The sequence below is a fragment of the Vicugna pacos genome, chromosome 20 (assembly GCF_048564905.1).
Source record: "Vicugna pacos chromosome 20, VicPac4, whole genome shotgun sequence".
Taxonomy (NCBI): domain Eukaryota; kingdom Metazoa; phylum Chordata; class Mammalia; order Artiodactyla; family Camelidae; genus Vicugna; species Vicugna pacos.
In genome coordinates, this window is record NC_133006.1 from 22,306,586 (window position 1) to 22,323,940 (window position 17,355).

At 52.8% G+C, this 17,355-nt stretch overlaps 2 protein-coding genes across 2 annotated transcripts; both read left to right on the forward strand.

Moving 5' to 3' along the window:
* Nucleotides 1-28: 28 nt before the first annotated feature.
* Nucleotides 29-9,358, forward strand: TAPBP (TAP binding protein). The gene is made up of 8 exons (XM_015237547.3): nucleotides 29-282; nucleotides 410-580; nucleotides 813-1,073; nucleotides 6,001-6,399; nucleotides 6,770-7,111; nucleotides 7,191-7,280; nucleotides 7,411-7,448; nucleotides 8,269-9,358. The coding sequence occupies exons 1-8, from the start codon at nucleotides 246-248 to the stop codon at nucleotides 8,278-8,280; spliced, it is 1,350 nt and encodes a 449-aa protein (XP_015093033.1). The 5' UTR covers nucleotides 29-245; the 3' UTR covers nucleotides 8,281-9,358.
* Nucleotides 9,359-9,818: 460 nt separating this feature from the next.
* RGL2 (ral guanine nucleotide dissociation stimulator like 2) lies at nucleotides 9,819-17,242 on the forward strand. Its single transcript, XM_072945242.1, has 18 exons — nucleotides 9,819-10,208; nucleotides 10,433-10,638; nucleotides 11,904-11,987; nucleotides 12,218-12,396; nucleotides 12,526-12,576; nucleotides 12,666-12,963; nucleotides 13,235-13,486; nucleotides 13,570-13,673; nucleotides 13,764-13,848; nucleotides 13,930-13,998; nucleotides 14,201-14,275; nucleotides 14,880-14,912; nucleotides 15,034-15,155; nucleotides 15,252-15,347; nucleotides 15,426-15,537; nucleotides 15,647-15,937; nucleotides 16,332-16,446; nucleotides 16,577-17,242. Exons 2-18 carry the CDS (start codon nucleotides 10,474-10,476, stop codon nucleotides 16,786-16,788), a joined length of 2,343 nt encoding a protein of 780 aa, XP_072801343.1. The 5' UTR covers nucleotides 9,819-10,208; nucleotides 10,433-10,473; the 3' UTR covers nucleotides 16,789-17,242.
* The last annotated feature ends 113 nt before the right edge of the window (nucleotides 17,243-17,355 follow it).

Sequence of the window (17,355 nt, forward strand, 5' to 3'; positions counted from 1 at the left end):
GGGAAGGCTCCTGGACTCTGTGCTACTGGGAGGTCCAGGAGGGCAGGGCGAGGCCGAGGTCTTCAGACCAGAACTGGAGAGGATGTTCAGGGATCCCTGCCCAGCCAGTGGGGGAAGCACCTGCCTCCCACGCGTTGTAACCTAATCAGAGCTGGGACTTCCTCCGCCCCTCCTGCTGGCCTTTGGAGGAAAGTGAAAGTGAAAGGGGGAAGAGAAGGCTTCGGCACTGAGAAGATCGCGGCGCCATGAAGCCTCTGTCCCTGCTCCTCGCTGTGGCTTTGGGTGAGCAAACCCCGCGACTCTTTGCCCAGGGATGGCAGAGGTGACCCTGGCACGTCGGGACGGGAGAGTGGGAGGTTGGGTCACCTGACATTGGGCTTGTCCCCTTACTTGCGCCCCTCTCCCCCAGGCTTGGGGACCGCTGTCTCGGCGGGACCCGCGGTGATAGAGTGTTGGTTGGTGGAGGATGCGGGCAGGGGCCAGCTAACCAAGAAACCCGCTGCACTGCTGCTGCGCCAGGGCGCGGAGAGCCTACTTCCCCGGCCAGACCTCGACCCAGAGCTCTACCTGAAAGTGCATGGTGAGTCCCCCCGACTCGCTCCTAACTCTGTCGTCTCCACCGAGACCCCCTCCTTTTTAAGTCTCGCAGTGACCTCGGGCCTCAGTTTCCCCCTCTGTAAAATGAAACTGGATTACTGCTAAATCTCTCACTACCTGGTAATCTGTACGTCTGAAATTCCCTGGACGCTGCCATCCCCGGCCCTTTCCTGGTGGCGACTCTACAGCAGCAACTCCCTTCTCTGCGCTCACAGATCCTGCGGGTGCCCTCCTGGCGGCCTTCAGGGGGTACCCCCGGGACGCCCCCGCGCCACGCTGCGAGATGAGCCGATACGTCCCGTTCCCTGCCTCAGCAAACTGGGTCAGCGTCTTGACTCCGGAGCAGAGCTGCCCGCGGGCCCTGGACGGGACTTGGCTCATGGTCAGCATATCCAGCCCGGTCCTCAGCCTCTCCAGCCTCCTTCGACGAGAGTCCGAGCCTCAGCCTGAGCCTGCTCTCATAACCATTGCTACAGGTATCTAAGAGGGGAAGTGTAGATAAATGGGTAGATAATAGGGGTCCAGATCAGCCGGTGACTCGCTGTGCCGAATTGAGCTAGTCATTTCCCCAGTCAACTCTCAGTTTCCTTATTTGTAAATCGAGGCGGTTCAGCTAAAATTAAACTATCTCTAACAGTTGTATACAAAAAAGAAAGAAAGAAAAAAAAAAAACCTGTCCCTAACCGCTTCTCCTAGCCCCAGACCTGTTAAAAATGTTTATTGGGGGCGGGGCTTCGTGGTTTTCCGGGGGTGGAGCTTTGGAGAGAGGCAGGGGTTCTGGACACTGGACCTTAAGAAACTTGCAAGGCAACGGTGTTGGGAGGGTCTCAGAAGGAGGAACTTCTTCTTTCCTGCTATATCTTGCTAGTTGCGATTCTTACCCTGTTTAAAAACAGGGTTTTCGAGCCCCACACGTGCCCACATCCGGTCCTGCAAAGCTCACGCTTTTGAGCTCAAGCGCGCTCACCTACCCTGCAGCCTCTTCCTTATAGCGAGTGAGGATTCGCTGACTCTCTCGTCACCAGATGCTGGCCTTGAGTGCGTGCGTAGAAAGGAAGCGGTGGGAGACCTAACGGTTTCCACGTTCCCACTGCAAGGACCAATTAACTGCATCGTGCAATGCGGTTTGAGGCCCGGGAGTCAGGCACTTTGCTTAGCTAGGACGCAGGGAGAGAGGAAGGGAGGGAGTGGACGGATAAAGCAAGAATGAAGAAAATCTGCGGGGATTTGGGATTTCTAGGAACTCTTCTCGGGAGGGTGGGTAGGATATGAATGGAGTCTTCAGTTTCCTTCAGCCTTGTGTGATTTTATGGAAAAAATACAGCCTGACCTCCTGGTCAACCCCAGCCCAGCCCTACACCTTCCCTTCCCCCGGTACCTTCTCCCTGCCACTCTCCTCATTGAGAATCATCTACAGGAATCAGCAACCACCCTGTAGCCCTCACCTCTGCTAACATTTCCATTCTTAGTCACCAGACCTCGCCCTGGGCAGGGGCAGAGGTAAACTGCTGCTTGTGGGGACAGTAGCTCTCTCTAGTAGGCAGGAATATTTCCTGGCTTCATGAGGTGGGGGTGAGAATGTCATTTTCTCTCTGAGTCTACTTTTCCAGCTGTAAAATGTGGACAGTATTTCCCATCTGCCTTTCCTTTGTTGTGACTATCAAGGGAGGTACTTTGTTAATTTATTCGCTGACTGCATAACTTAAATTAGCACCAAGAATAAATAAGGGCCCAGTAGTTCTCAGTCCAGGCTGCAAATAAGAATCCTTTTTGGAAGTTTCTAAAATATACTGAAGCCTAAGTCCTACTCCAGGTGAATTAAATCAAAATCTCTGGGGTGGCCCTGGGTATTTTTAAGGGCCACAAAGGTGATCTGATGTAGATTCTACCCTCAAGAAAGTTCTCATCAGATCTGTCATGGATAATTGTAGAGTGGAAAGTAACTTGGGCCATAAAAGAAGTGCAGATAGGGAGCCATGGGAGTGCCCAGGTGGGAAAACTATTGTATCTCATCCACCACTGGGGGTGAAAATTCCTTGCTGTGCTCAGTCTTTCTCTTCAAGCATTTCTGCTTGATTAGGGATTTAAAAAAATGAAAGTTGTTGTTTTAATATAAAATTAAAAATGGACTCTTTCCAGGGTTGCAAATCATTGGTAACTTTGCTAATATACATTTATACATTATCTCTTAACAAATTAGTTATCAAATACTCTAAAATGTTTATTGACAAATATACTTTATTAATATACTTTGTGTGTATGGCATTTAATTCTCATCATTCTGTTAAAACATTGTTGTGGAAAATTTCAATGACATGCTAAAGTAGAGAATAGTAAATTGAACCCCCCATATGCCTGTTACCCACTTGCATAGTTATTACATTTTACCAAATTGTTTCACATATCTTCCCCCAACCTTCTAGTCTTTTTTGGAAGTGTTTTTAAGTATATCCTATGATATTATTTTACTCATAAGTACTTAAGTAAGCATTTCTATTAAATAATGGCTTTGAGGGGGGAAGATACAGCTCAGTGGTAGAGTGCATCCTTAGCATGCATCAGGTCCTGGGTTCAATCCCCAGTATGTCCATTAAAAGAAAATTACTCTAATAAAACCCTCACTTTAATAGCATTATCATACCTAACAAAACAGACAATTCCTTAATATCATTTAATTCCTGACTCATATTAAAAATTTCCCAGTTGGCTCAATGATGTTCTTTTACAGTTGATTTGCTTGAATCAGGATCAAAAAGAAATCTGTGTTATAGTTGGTTGTTGAATCTGCTCGGCCTGCCAGAACAAAATATCATAGACCGGGTAGCTTAAACAATAGGAATTTATTTTCTCACAGTTCTGGAGGCTAGAAGTCAAAGATCAAGTCTGAGATCAAGGTGCTAGCACGGTTGGTGTCTGGTGAGAACCCTCCCCTGTGGTTACAGATGGCCATCTTCTGGCTGTGTCCTGATACAGAGGAGAGAGAGTGAACTCTTGGTATTTTTTCCTCTTCCTATAAGGGCACCAGCTCTATCAGATTAGGGCCCTACCTTTATGACCTCATTTAACTTTTATCATCTCACAGTCACTATCTCCAAATACAGTCATACAGTGGGTCAAGGCTTCCACATACAAATTGAAAGGGTAGGAGGGGAGGGAGAACTACAGATATTTAGTCCTTAAAATTTTGTCTCTTAAGTCTCTTTTCTTTGTAATTGCCCCACCCTTTTAAATGCTATTGATTTGTCATTTGTTCTGTAGAAGTTCCCACTTTCAGTATTTGGTGAATTGTTTCCTCATCATGTCATTTCCCTTGTTCCTTTTCTCTCCATAGTTCCTATTAATTGGCAGTTAGATCTAGATGCTTGATTAGATTTGGGTTTGAATTTTTCCACTAGTACTTTATAATAGTTGTTACCATTCACTTTTTAACAGAAAAGCAAAAACCTATATAGTACAAACTACAAAAAAGGTAGAAATGTCCTTATTGTTCTGGCCCTGTTGTGTTTATATTTGTATTTTCACAGAGTCCGTTTGTGGGATGCAAATCTCAAATTGCTTTAATAACCCATATTAAAGGGCTAGCTTAAGGATTGAACTGTAAAGTCTTTGGATTTTGTTTATTAATCCTACAGATTGATTTTAACACTTCAAAAGTATGTTTTTGGATTTGAATACGCTAAGTGAGTTTGCTTACTTTTTTCACTCTATTGAACAAAAACAATCCCATGAGGTTCAGAGAAGTTTAACCTTGTAGGCCTAAGAAGCTAGGATTTAAATTTACATAAAAATAATCACAAGAGAAAAAAGATTACTTCTGCCTTGAAGACGCAGACATCTCTGGCAGTGGAACAGATCTTGAGGGACATGGAATATTTACATGTTGGAGAAAATGGGGAGGGGCCTTGTAAACTGAAGGAACTTTATGAACAAAGCAAAGACCAATGATTAGAGTTTCTACTGGTCATAAGACAGGGATTCTATGTGGCTGGTTCTTAGGATGCAAGAGAAGTCTGGAAAGGTGGGTTCTGACTGGATTATCAAGTACCCTGAAAGCTGAGGTTTATAAGTGATAGTGAACCATCAGAAGTTTTGTGTGTGTGTGTGTGTATGTGTGTGTGTATGTGTGTGCATGCGCCATTTCCCCAGAAGCCTGCTATTTTACTAGATTTTTACAAAAGGTAGGCAAGGATCAGATCATTGGACTAATGGGTAAAATATAGATAAAGTCATTTTCCCAAGTTGATGATGATGACAGTAATGAAAATAGTAACAGCTAAGCATTTTCTGTATGCCAGGTCCTGTTCTAAGCACTTTATAGGCATAATCTTATTTATTCCTCTCAACAACCGTAAGAACTAGGTACTGATATTATCCCCATGTCACAGATGAAGAAATATGAGACACAGAGCAGTTAGGTGACTTGCCCAGGGCCGTGCAACTTGTAAGAAGCAGGGCTCAGAATTGAACCCAAGCCATCTAGCTTTAGCCTGTGCCTTTAGTTGCTGGCCTCTTAGGTAGCTGATATTTTTAAATAGGCAAGTGACTGGATCAGACTTGTAGCCACATTATTTGGTTACGGGGTGGAGGAAGAAATGAAGGGGCGAGAGAGGCTGAGGATAGGGAGACCTGAGAGGAGGCTGTTGTCATTGTCCAGGTGTATATTGATGAGAACTTGAGTTGGAAACAGACGTAAGATCTATTTGGGACACAGAAGTAGGGCCTGATGGGGATAGCACATGGCACATTTTATTTTGCAGTTTGATCATCTATCTGCCTTATTAGACTGTACACAATTTGAGGGCAGAGGCTGCCTGTCTTTTTCTTTTTCCCTCTTTTTTTTTGTGGGGAGATAATTAGGTTTGTGTGTCTGTTTGTTTGTTTATTTATTTAACGGAGCCACAAGGCTCCAGGTACTTACTGCATATACTGCCTCAGTAGATCACAGCAGTCTGTGTTCAGGTTTAGGCAAAAACCAGAACCCTCCAGAGTCGGTAAATACTCTTTATAGCACCACAGGGTTGACAGTCCTGAGTCTTCATCAGCAAACTAAAGGCCTGGCTCTCCAAGGGTGGAGCATGGAGACTGGACTGGTTCAGGTTGAGTCAGAAGCACACTCAGATCCCGCTGTCCTCAGAGCTTGAGCGGGCTGTGTGTTCAGAGCAGCCTTCAATGGCCATCCCCATTCACTGCTCTTGTTCGCCTCTAGACCTCTCTGCTCACTCTCAGTCATACCGGGTGCCACCCAGTCTCAGGCAAAGGGGATTTGCAGGGAGGGCTGGGAGATGGTGGAAGAAGGTGGGGTGGTAAATTGGAGTTGAATCCCCCCATAACTCCATGTCTCTGCTTTTTCCTTCTTTCTCTCCCGCATGCCCCTCCACTCCCTCCTCTCCCCATGCTCCCTAGCTGTGCTGACTGTCCTCACTCACACCCCCATCCCTCGCATCCGACTGGGAGAAGATGCCCTGCTGGACTTGAGCTTTGCTTACATGTCCCCCACCCCCAAGGCTGCTACATGTCTGGCCCCAGGTCCCCCTCCCTTTGGGCTGGAGTGGCGACGGCAACACCAGGGTAAGGGGCACCTGCTGCTGGCTGCAACTCCTGGGCTGAATGTGCAAATGCCAGTTGCCCAAGAGGGAGCGGTGGCATTTGCTGCTTGGGATGATGAGGAGCCCTTAGGTCCATGGACCGGAAATGGAACCTTCTGGCTGCCTGCAGTGCGGCCCTTCCAGGAGGGCACCTATCTGGCCATTGTACACCTGCCATACCTGCAAGGGCAGATCACCCTGGAGCTTGCTGTGCAGAGTGAGTGAGGGGATAGGGGACCCCATGGGTAGAGGGTGGTCATTGGGGTTATGGGGACACCATGACAAGGGGAGGGATGGTGGAGAAAAGGGTGCTGGGTGAGTAGAGCGAGACAGACTTGGGTCCCTGGGTGTCAGAGGGGCTTTGGGATGAACATTCCCAAATCTGAGGGAATAGGGGTCCCTGAGAATAGGGGCCTTGGCACAGGGATTCCTGTGAAACACCAATGGGCAGTTGGTGGGCTCCCCATCCTGGAAGAAAAAACCCAAACCCCTCTCAGTTTTGGGGGAGCCAGAGGGCCCACTGAGGGTCTCCGAGGCAGGGCAATGTAGACTGATTCCCCCATGTTCCTTTCTCACTCTCTCCTCAGAGCCCCCCACGGTGTCCCTGACACCAGCACCTCTTGTATGGGCCGCCCCTGGGGAGGCACCCCCAGAGTTGCTTTGCCTGGTGTCCCACTTCTACCCCTCTGACAGCCTGAAGGTGGAGTGGGAGCTCCGGGGAGGTCCAGAGGGCAGCTTTCAGAAGGCCGAGGGGCAGAGGTGGCTGTCCGCCCTGCGCTACCACTCAGATGGCTCTGTCAGTCTCTCTGCACACCTGCAGCCACCCCCAGTCACCACCAGGCAGCATGGGGCACGCTATGCCTGTCGTGTCCACCACCCTAGCCTGCCAGCCTTGGGGCGCAGCGCCGAGGTCACCCTGCAGGTGGCAGGTAAGAGCTGGGAGGATGGAGAAGCTGGGGTCTGGTGCCTGGGAATGTAAGACTCACTCTTACAGCTTCTCCTTGCCAGGTCTCTCTGGGCCCTCTCTGGAGGATGGCGTAGGCCTCTTCCTGTCTGCCTTTCTCATCCTCGGGCTCGTCAAGGCGCTGGGCTGGGCTGGTGAGTGTGAACCCCACCTAGACTGGGACCCTTGACTGGCAGACATTCTCTGCCTACTCCCAGAAGCTTCACCCCCATTCCTCTGCCCTAATACTCCCCCATCCCATCCTTTCTCCATCTCTCTCCACAGCTGCCTACCAGGCCACCTCCAAGGATTCAACAGAGAAGGTAACAACACTCCACCTTCCTTTATCTTTCCCTTCTCATTTAACCCTTCCTGCCAACTCCTCCCCCACGAGGGAGGCTGCTGGCCTGGTGGGTAGAAACCAGACTTGGAATTCACACAAACCTCTGTTAAATCTGGCCACCTTGAACATGCTACACCTCAGCTTTCTTGGATGTAGGGATAAAAAATTGGGGATGGGGGTGTGGGTATAGATCAGTGGTAGAGCTTGTGCTTGGCATGCACAAGGTCCTGGGTTCAATCCCCAGTACCTTCAAAAAAAATTAAGTAAAAAAATTAAACAGTAAGTTACTTAGGCAGCATTGTCCTACAGAAATATCATGCAAGCCACAGAAGTAAATTTAAGTACATACTCTAGTGGCTGCATTAAAAAGGTAAAAAGATACCTAATATATCCTTACTATTATCACTTCGACATGTACTCAGTATAAGAAATTACAGTGTTTTTTCTATCCTAAGTCTTCAAAAGCAGGGATTTATTTTAAACTGTCAGCACACCTCAATTTGGAGTAGCCACATTTCAAATGCTCAACAGACACAAGTGGGTGGTGGATTCCCTACTGGACAGCACAGGCTCGGAGGGCTGTTGGTATGATTAGAGATAGTGCATCTCCTTTGAAAGATGCAGGAGCAAAACCCCTTGGCACAGCATCCCCCAGGCAGAAAACATACAGAAAGTGTTAGCCTCTTTCTTCTGCCACTGTCTGTGCCTGTGATGTTAATCTGTCTCTGGATTGACCATAAACACTTCACCCTGCTTTCTAAATTCCTGAATTCCTCACCTCCTTTTCACTTCTCTTCCAGAAAACACAGTGAGGCCACTCGCCACCATCCTGGGGAAGCCACGATCATCTCTGGTCTGAGCTATTGTAGTAACTCTCCCAAATTGTACACCCTGATCCCTTCAGTCTCTTTCCACTGAGCAGCCAGAATGTTTTCTTAAAAGACACAAATCCACGGTATTCACCTTCTTAGAGCTCTAGAGCAGCGGTTCTCAAAATTTTTGGTCTTAGGACCTTTTAAAAATTATCAAGGACTCTATAGAGCTTTTCTTGTGTGGGTTATAAACTATAGACATTTATTGTATTAGAACTTAAAATTGAGAACAATTTAATACACAGGAGTACACAAGCACACTTCCATTAGCTGTGAGGACAATGTCACTACACACCATGTAGCTTCAGGAAAACTCTACATTTTTTAGAGAATGAGAGCGAAGAGGCAAATAATAGTTTAGTATTGTTATGAAAATAGTTTAAATACCCCCCTGAAATAGTCTCAGGGACCTCTGGAATAGGACCCGGTGCTCTAGAGGCCAGATCCATTCTTCTTGTCCTGGCCTATGCATCCCTCTTCAAGCCCACCTGGTGCTCTCCAGCCCTCCTCTCAATGCTTGTCCCACCGGCGGCTGATCCTTTCCTCCAATGGCCTCCTATCCTCCCTGGGTCCCAGAGCTCTGTTCCCTCGGCCTGGTCCACCCTCGCCCTCCCCGGGCTCCAGACCAGGTCAACCTCGTTATTCCCTCAGACCGCCGCGTGTCCCTCTTGTGCGGTTCGCCACGGTTGTATTTAAGTAATCGTTCGAGTCGTTGTTAAATGCCTGTCTCCCCGCCCGGACTGTCGGACCTCTCCAAGGCCAGGATGAGCCTGTCTGTCCACTGCTGTGTCCTCCGCGCAGGCAAAGGGCCTGGCGCCCACTGGAGGACGCTCAATATAAGAAATTGGAGTCTTTTGGCGTCCTAAGTATTCAAAATCAGGTGTTGGAGCAAGTAACTATTGGAGGAAGGAAGCGGTCGCCTCGGCTTAGGGACCTCAGGGGGGTTGAATGGTCGGCAAAACAGACGCGGGGAGCGGGTCTAATCTTGTGGGAAATAAAGTTGCTCGAGTGCTTCCAACGGGGATGTTTCCATTCTACTCCAGGGATCCCCTTTCCAAGCACAATGACTTCCAATCACCAGTGATTCCTTCGTGACCCGGACCTCTCAAACGCCTTTGCGATACCCAATCCCCTTTCGAAACACTTTGGGGTCAGGCGCCGCTAAAGGCAGGCAGGATGCCCTCAAGCCTCGGGCCCTCCGGGGGTGACCGTAAGGGAGCAGAGATCCCAGCCTCGGAAACCCCGGAGCGGCGTGTGGAACCGGAAGTGGCAGCTTCCTGCCCCGCCCCCTTTCAAGCGGGCGGAAGCCGAGGGCTTCTCGGAAAAGCCGGAGTGGATTTCGGCCTGCTATACGCGTGAGTGCGGGTGGGAGAGTAACCCCGCGGGCTGGAGTAACTAGGTCCGTCCCAGCCTAAAACACTTCCCGCGGGAGTTTTAGCCTCGTCGTTGTGTCGGGAGAGGAGGATGTCAAATACTGCTCTTGCCCTTCCCCGGGGGCTGGAGACTGGAATCTTTATCCCAATTCAGTGCGGGGCGAATTGAATTCCAGGATCCCCGAGTCAGTGGGACCCAAGGACAGCGTTGCTCGGGACCCGGGCCTCTGGGTCCTGACCTCTGGTGTCCAACGCTCCCCTAGTCCGCAGCCCTGTCTCCTGTCCTCACTTCCTTCCCTTTTTGGCTCCTGCTCTCGGAGCGGGCGGACGTTGGGGGGAGCGGAAAGGGCGGGAGGGCCCGGGAGTCTGGCGAGGGGGGGTACAAGGGGGTGCGGAAAAGCCGGGGAGGGACTCAGTCCAGGAACTTGATCGGGGGCTGGAGACAGACGGGAACAGCGGCCCGGGACCCGCGCTGCCCCCACCCATCCAGAGCAGGTCAGAGCCAGCGCACCCAGTGACCCTGCCCGTTCCCGTACTCGTGACCCCCATCCTCAAAATGCACCAGCCCCCCCCCAATTCCACCCCTGTGTTGCCCCCCGCCCAGCCTCCCTGCAGGACTCCCATCTAGTAAAACATAGAACCCACCCGCGTACCTCCCCTCCCGGCTTCCCCGCGCCCACCTGACTCTCCACCTGCCTCCCCCTCCTGTCTCTCCCCAGGCGCCCCCATGGCCCGACCCCGCTGATTCCTTCACTCGGCCATGCTCCGGCGGCCCCTGCGGCTGCTTTGGGACACGAGCCCCTCCGGGGGAGTCGTGCTGAGCAGCTTCCGGAGCCGAGACCCCGAAGAGGGTGGGGGCCCAGGTGGCCGGGGCGTGGGCGGGGGGCAGGAGGAGGAGGAGGAGGAGGAGGAAGAAGAAGACGAGGTGAGATGCGGGTGGTGGGAGGTTGGGCGTGTATATTTCAGAGACTCTCCACCTTTCTCTTCGTGTCTCTGTGTCCCTTCATCTCTTCCTCCCTGCCTCAGCTACTTCCGTGCCCCTTGCTGGTGTCTGCCTGTCTCCCCGCTGCGGGGAGTCCCGGCGTTTCTGTGGTTCTCTGTGGCAGTGTGACTCAGGACCTGCCCGCAGGAACCTGCCCGGTTTCTGCCAGGAGCGTTGGCTGGCTCTCCTGCGGGTCTCTGGCCCGCTCCACCTATGCCCGCGTGTGCTTGTCTCTGGGCATTTTGTCTAGGTCCCTGCCTCCCTCCTTATTTTTGTTTGCCTGGGAGGGGTTTGTTTCCACAGTAACCCGCTCCTCTGAATCCAGGATTGGGGAAGGAACCCTTCGATTTCGTGACCCCTCCCCCCACCAGCCTCGCGCTGGGTGGAGGCGGGAAGCCAAGGTTCTCGGACCTTGAAGGGACGGACCATCCCAGGCCGATTGGCGGGTGGTCACCTGCTTTTCTATGGAACTAATGGCGGTGGCTGGGATTGGGGCCTCGGGAAGGGCCAGAAGTTGGATTTGGGGTCCCGAGGCTTTGGACTCTTGGGTCCAGAGTCTGGGTGAGGGCTGGGTGACTAGCAGGTCTGGTTTTTCGGGATCGGTTGGGGGAGGGGCTGGGTCACATGACTCCCTGAGTCTACGCCCCCCCATCAACCCACTTCCCCTTCTCCTTCCTGTATTAGGATTTGAGCCGCCACCTTGAGGGGGGTCTCCAGGGCTGAGGGACCCGGGGAAAGGGGGCTAAGGGGAAGGACTAACTCTTTGGGCTTGGCCAGTTCCTGCGGGGGAGGGCGGAGCATGCGGCTGTGCCTGTGACAGGTTTCAGCTTCTCAAGGTCTCTGCCTCAGGCTTTCTACCTTTCTCTCTTTTCCCTCTCTACACTTTGCGCCTTGATCCTCTTCTGTTCTGGGGTTCAGCTCTGGGGGGAAGGGGCTACAGCAGTCTCCAGAATCAGGGTTTCTGCATTCCATCCAACCCCCCACTACTACTTCCTAGACTCCACCGGGCCCTAAGACGGCTGGGGGGGGGCTGTCTGGGCCCCAGTGGGGGAGACCTGGGGTCACCAGCCCCCCCCACCCCTCGTACTCGCTGGTACTGCCTCCCTCCGCAACAGGTGAGGGGTACCGAGGGAGGAGTTGGGCCTGGGAGTAAGGGTTGGGCAGTTGGGGTGTGGAACTTTCTGACCTACTCTGCCTTGCTCCTCCAGGTCCCTGTGTCTGTCTGGGACGAGGAGGAGGATGGTGCCATCTTTACTGTCACAAGTCGCCAGTATCAGCCTCTTGATCCCTTGGTGAGATCATAACTTTGACTTCTCGCCTCCCAGTTCCCCTCCCTCTGACCAACTTTCTGGCTGGAGTGCTAGGTTAGAGGTCTGGAGACTGGACTCTGCTGTGTGACTTAGGTCAAGTCTTCTGCTCTCTGAGTTTTAATACAATGAGCCTAGATCTTCTCTTAGGTCTGGGATTTTTTCCCCCAGAGACCTATAGGCAGAGTTGAAAAAGGGCCCTCTGTCTTCCCCAGGCCCCGAGGCCTCCCCCGCGTTCCTCCCGGAGGCTGCGAGCTGGCACACTGGAGGCCCTTGTCAGACACCTGCTGGATGCCCGGACATCAGGGGCTGACGTGACCTTCACAGCAGCCTTCCTGGCCACCCACCGGGCCTTCACCTCTACACCTGCCCTACTAGGGCTTGTGGCTGACAGGTCAGGGTCATAAGAGACCAAGGGTCATGGAGGTGTCTGGACTTTCTAAAGCCAGAATAGTCACCAAAATAGTCAAAGCCACTGGGAGTTTGGAAAAAACGGACAGATAGAACCTCTTCCCCTCCTCAGGCTGGAAGCCCTTGAATCTCATCCTACTGATGAACTAGAGAGGACAAAAGGGTGAGTGACCCCTGGTCCTTAACCTCTCGGTTCCCTATGCCCAAGCTGCAGCCTGTCATCTGACCCCTGGCTGATTCGCCTTCTCCCAGGGTAGCCATCTCTGTACTGTCAACCTGGCTGGCCTCTCACCCTGAGGATTTTGGCTCTGAGGTCAAGGGTCAGCTTGACCGGCTTGAGAGTTTCTTGCTTCGGACAGGGTATGCAGCTGGGGAGGGTGTTGGGGGGGACAGCGCTGACCTCATCCGCAACCTCCGGTCCCGGGTGGACTCCCAGACCCCTGAACTTCCTAAGCCCCTGGCCCTCCCCGGCGATCCCCCTGCTGACCCCACGGATGTCCTGGTGTTCCTCGCTGACCACTTGGCCGAACAGCTGACCCTGCTAGATGCGGTGAGACCCTGACCTTTGGCCCCTATGCCCCCTTCCCCCCTACTAACCTGTCCCTGACTCCAGATCCTTACCTTGCTTCCAGTCCTTCCTGATCCAGCTCCCAGTCTCCTCTGTCCACCCAGTTTTGACCTTTCCCCATTTCCCCTTGGTTGTTGCCCTTCAAACCCTGTGTCCCTCTGGATCCTTGGCCACTTGAGATCCTCACACCCCTGATATTGGAAGGCTGACCTCACTTGATTATGAAATTTAACCTCTGACCTCTGCCCTGCAGGAGCTGTTTCTCAATCTGGTCCCCTCCCAGTGTCTGGGGGGCCTGTGGGGTCACAGAGACCGGCCAGGACATTCCCACCTCTGCCCATCTGTCCGGGCTACTGTCACTCAGTTCAACAAGGTGGCAGGGGCAGTGGTCAGCTCGGTTCTGGGGGCTACCTCAACTGGAGAACGGCCTGGGGAGGTGACCGTCCGGCCACTTCGTCCCCCTCAGAGGGCCCGGCTCCTGGAGAAGTGGATCCGCGTGGCACAAGTAAGAGATAGGATCGGCCCTGTTGGGGACTGTGGTGTGGAAAGAGGTCCCACAGCAGCAGCCTCCCTCTGTGACCCCCACAGGAGTGCCGCCTGCTCCGAAACTTCTCTTCAGTTTATGCTGTTGTGTCGGCCCTGCAATCCAGCCCCATTCACAGGCTTCGGGCAGCCTGGGGGGAAACAACCAGGTGGGGAGGATGGGGCACTGGGCTGGGTTGAGGGTGGGGAAGGGGAGAACTGAGTCAGGCCCATCCTCAAGGCTGCTGCCACCCCCCCAGGGACAGCCTCAGAGTCTTCTCCAGCCTCTGCCAGATTTTCTCCGAGGAGGATAATTATTCCCAGAGCCGGGAGCTACTCCTGCAGGTGAGGCCCTATTCCCTGGCATTGCCAGCCCTCCCTGCTCCTCCCTCCCACCCCCATATCTTTATGTTTTGTTACCACCAGGAGGTGAAGCTGCAACCCTCTCTAGAGCCGAATTCCAAGAAGGGCCCGAGGTCTGGCTTCCGGGGTGGGGTGAGTGGCAACAAATGGAGGATGGCTGTAAAGGAGTAAGGGATGTAGAGGAGTGGAAGCAGTCTGTTGGATGCGAAGGGGAGGCACATCTGGGTGAGGAGAATTAAACTTGTTCTCTCAGGCAGCGGGATAGGGAAGTACGGAGGGATGGGGAGCCCTCGGATCAGTGGTGGGGGTGACTGACTCTCACCTCTAACCTCAGGGTGTAGTCCCATACCTTGGCACCTTCTTGAAGGACCTTGTGATGCTGGATGCAGCCTCCAAGGATGAGCTGGAGGTCAGTGTGTGTGTGTGTGTGTGTGTGTGTGTGTGTGTGTGCGCGCGCGCGCATGCACACAAGCGCTCATGCGCGGTTTGCAGTGATGGAACAAGTGGGCCTCAGGGTCAGGCACACCTTCCAGAAGGGGCTGCAAGGCATAAGCACTGATTGACAAGACTGTTACTTTGACCAGTTTATTTAACTTCTTTGTGCCTTAGTGGTCTGTAAATGGGAAACTAGTGGCAGTGTCTACATGAACTTGCTATCCCATGAGAGTTAAATGAATTAACATTTGGTGAGTGCTTAGAACATGCCTGAGGTGTGAGCATATGTAGATAGTTTGCTAAATAAACAAATACTGGGATCTTGGGCAAGTTCCTTATCTTTTCTGAGTTCTGATGTTCTCATCTGTGAAGTGGACACAATTTCTACCTGTGATGTGTAGTTTAAAGGGGAAGGTAGCATGCTTAGGGCATGATGGATGGGGCCAGGGGGAGGGCCGGAGGAGTCAGAGAGGCCGAGTGAAGTGTGAATTGGATGTGGATGTGTGGGTGTTTGGGAGAGGGGATATTCTCTCTATGGCAGGGTTGGGACGCTTACCCCATCCCCTTTCTCCTTGCAGAATGGATACATCAATTTTGACAAGCGGAGGAAGGTGAGGGGAGTGCATGGGCTGGATGCTGGACATCCCTGGCCATGTCCTAGGAAGGGAAGAGGGAGGGCAGAGTCGGGAGTCCCTGAGTTGTGCCTCCTGCAGTCTGTGGGTTCCTTCCTAGGAGTTTGCTGTCCTTTCTGAGCTGCAGCGGCTCCAAAATGAATGTCGTGGCTATGACCTCCGACCCGATCCCGACATCCAGCAGTGGCTACAGGAACTCCGGCCACTGACAGAGGCCCAGAGGTGACTGGCTGGGTGAGGCAGGGACTTCAGGGCCTGGACTGAGTGTGGGGATCAGTGTGTCACATTCTGACCTCTGCCCATTGCCCCCCTCTCCAGCCATCGTGTGTCCTGTGAGGTGGAGCCACCTGGTACCAGTGACCCTCCTGCCCCGCGGGTGCTTCGGCCAACGCTGGTCATCTCGCAGTGGACAGAGTGAGGGAGTCAGGGTTGGAGGGCAGTCTCTTGGGGACTTGCTCTTCCTCTTCTGACCCTCCCAATCTGCCACTCCAGGGTTCTGGGTTCTGTTGGGGGCCCCACCCACATAGTCTCCTGGGACCGGCCCAGTGTAGGGGGAGATGAGGAGCCGGGAACCCCTGCTCCACTGCTGACGCGGCTGGCCCAGGTGAGCTCTGCTCCTGACTGCTGACCTCAACAGTGACCCTGACTTTATGGATGTTTCTTCCTTGACCTCCCTGCCTTCACACCAGTTCCCTCATGTTGTTTGTCCCCAGCACATGAAGTGGCCATCTGTCTCATCTCTGGACTCCGCCCTGGAAAGCACTCCGTCCCTGCAAAGTCCCGCCGACCCCAGCCACCTCTCCCCCCCAGCTTCCTCCCCAAGACCTTCTCGGGGTCACCGCCGCTCAGCCTCCTGTGGCTCTCCGCTCAGTGGGGGTGCAGAAGCAGCCTCCAGTGGGGCTGGATGTGGGGGAGGGGGGTCCGGGCCAGGGTCCTCTGATTGCCGAATCATCCGAGTACAGATGGAGCTGGGGGAAGACGGCAGTGTCTACAAGAGCATCTTGGTGAGGAGCTGTGGGCTGGGAGGTGGGGTGAAGGATGGTACCCTGTGGGACTGTAGTTGTTGGGGAACAGCCTTTGAAATGGGAGGATGATTTGTTTTAATCCCGACCTTTCGTTGTAGCAGCCGTGTTTTATTTTGAAGGTCACTTTGCATTAGCTGCTGCACTTTGAACTTGTGGTAGTCATATTAGATTTTCTGAACCAACAGCAGTTTCCCCACAGGGAACAGCTGGCCAGTAGAGCACAGGGAGCTACCACGTTGGGCTTCCCTGTTCACTCTAAGGTGTTGGACATGAGTAGCCTTTTCTGGTTGGGACCAGTGGCTGGGGTTGAAAGGATGGAAAGCGGAGGTCATCATAGTCAATTTATTGCCCTTTTGGTCTTTTGTCCTGTCAGGTGACAAGCCAGGACAAGGCTCCAAGTGTCATCAGCCGTGTCCTGAAGAAAAATAATCGTGATTCTGCGGTGGCTTCAGAGTATGAACTAGTGCAGCTGCTACCAGGGGAGCGAGGTCAGAGGCCGTAAGGGAAGACACACTGGGGAGGAGGGGAGGGCCTACCAGTGGGAGTGCACCCACATCCGGGTGGCTGTACAGGGAACAGTTGTGTATGTGCGTGATCCCCCCCCTTCTGAACCTACAGAGCTGACCATCCCCGCCTCGGCTAACGTCTTTTATGCTATGGATGGAGCTTCACACGACTTCCTCCTGCGGCAGCGGCGAAGGCCCTCTACTGCTACACTGGGCCTCGCCAGTGGCCCCTCTGCCTCAGGAACTCCCCCAAGTGAGGGAGGAGGGGGTTCCTTTCCCCGGATCAAGGCCACAGGGAGGAAGATTGCCCGGGCACTGTTCTGAGGAGGAAGCCCTGTTGGCTCACAGAACTCATGGGGGCCATACCAGACATGCCATCCTGAGTGGTGGCAGTTGCCACATTAGGAAAAAAAATCCAGAGATGGCCAACCACCCTGGGGCAGTGAAGTGCCACAGGTTTACCAGACGGTGGATATCCAGCCCTGTGGGAATTGGTAATCTTGGTAACCAAGTTGGATACCTGTGTATAGCTCCCCACTTTCCATGAATGCAGCACAGCTAGTGCTGGAAAAAGGGATCGGTTTCTGATTCCTGGCCACATCTTAGTATGCCAAGGGTCAAGGAAGGGCCTAGAAGTAGGGGGAGGAGAAAAGCCTAGAAGCTCTGAGCCCCAGGGAGAGGGAACAGTAAGAAGGTTCTAGTAGGATTTCCTTTTCCTACTCTAGGGGTTCCTGTCACTGTGACAACACTAATAAACCAAAACACTACCTGAACTCTACTCCTGTCCTTGCAGTGTGTATGAACTAGCTGCTGGTAGTGGGGGTGGGGAGCTGGCTGAAGGTAGACACCATGGAACAAGAGGGACCGAATGTTTTTTTATCCATGAAGAGC

Coding starts and splice junctions, on each gene's coding strand:
- TAPBP (XM_015237547.3), top strand. CDS start 246: ATGAAGCCTCTGTCCCTGCTCCTCGCTGTGGCTTTGG. Junction 6,400..6,769: donor CCTGGAGCTTGCTGTGCAGA/GTGAGTGAGGGG, acceptor CTCTCTCCTCAG/AGCCCCCCACGGTGTCCCTG. Junction 7,112..7,190: donor GGTCACCCTGCAGGTGGCAG/GTAAGAGCTGGG, acceptor TCTCCTTGCCAG/GTCTCTCTGGGCCCTCTCTG.
- RGL2 (XM_072945242.1), top strand. CDS start 10,474: ATGCTCCGGCGGCCCCTGCGGCTGCTTTGGGACACGAGCCCCTCCGGG. Junction 12,397..12,525: donor CTAGGGCTTGTGGCTGACAG/GTCAGGGTCATA, acceptor TCCCCTCCTCAG/GCTGGAAGCCCTTGAATCTC. Junction 15,538..15,646: donor TGCTGACGCGGCTGGCCCAG/GTGAGCTCTGCT, acceptor GTTTGTCCCCAG/CACATGAAGTGGCCATCTGT.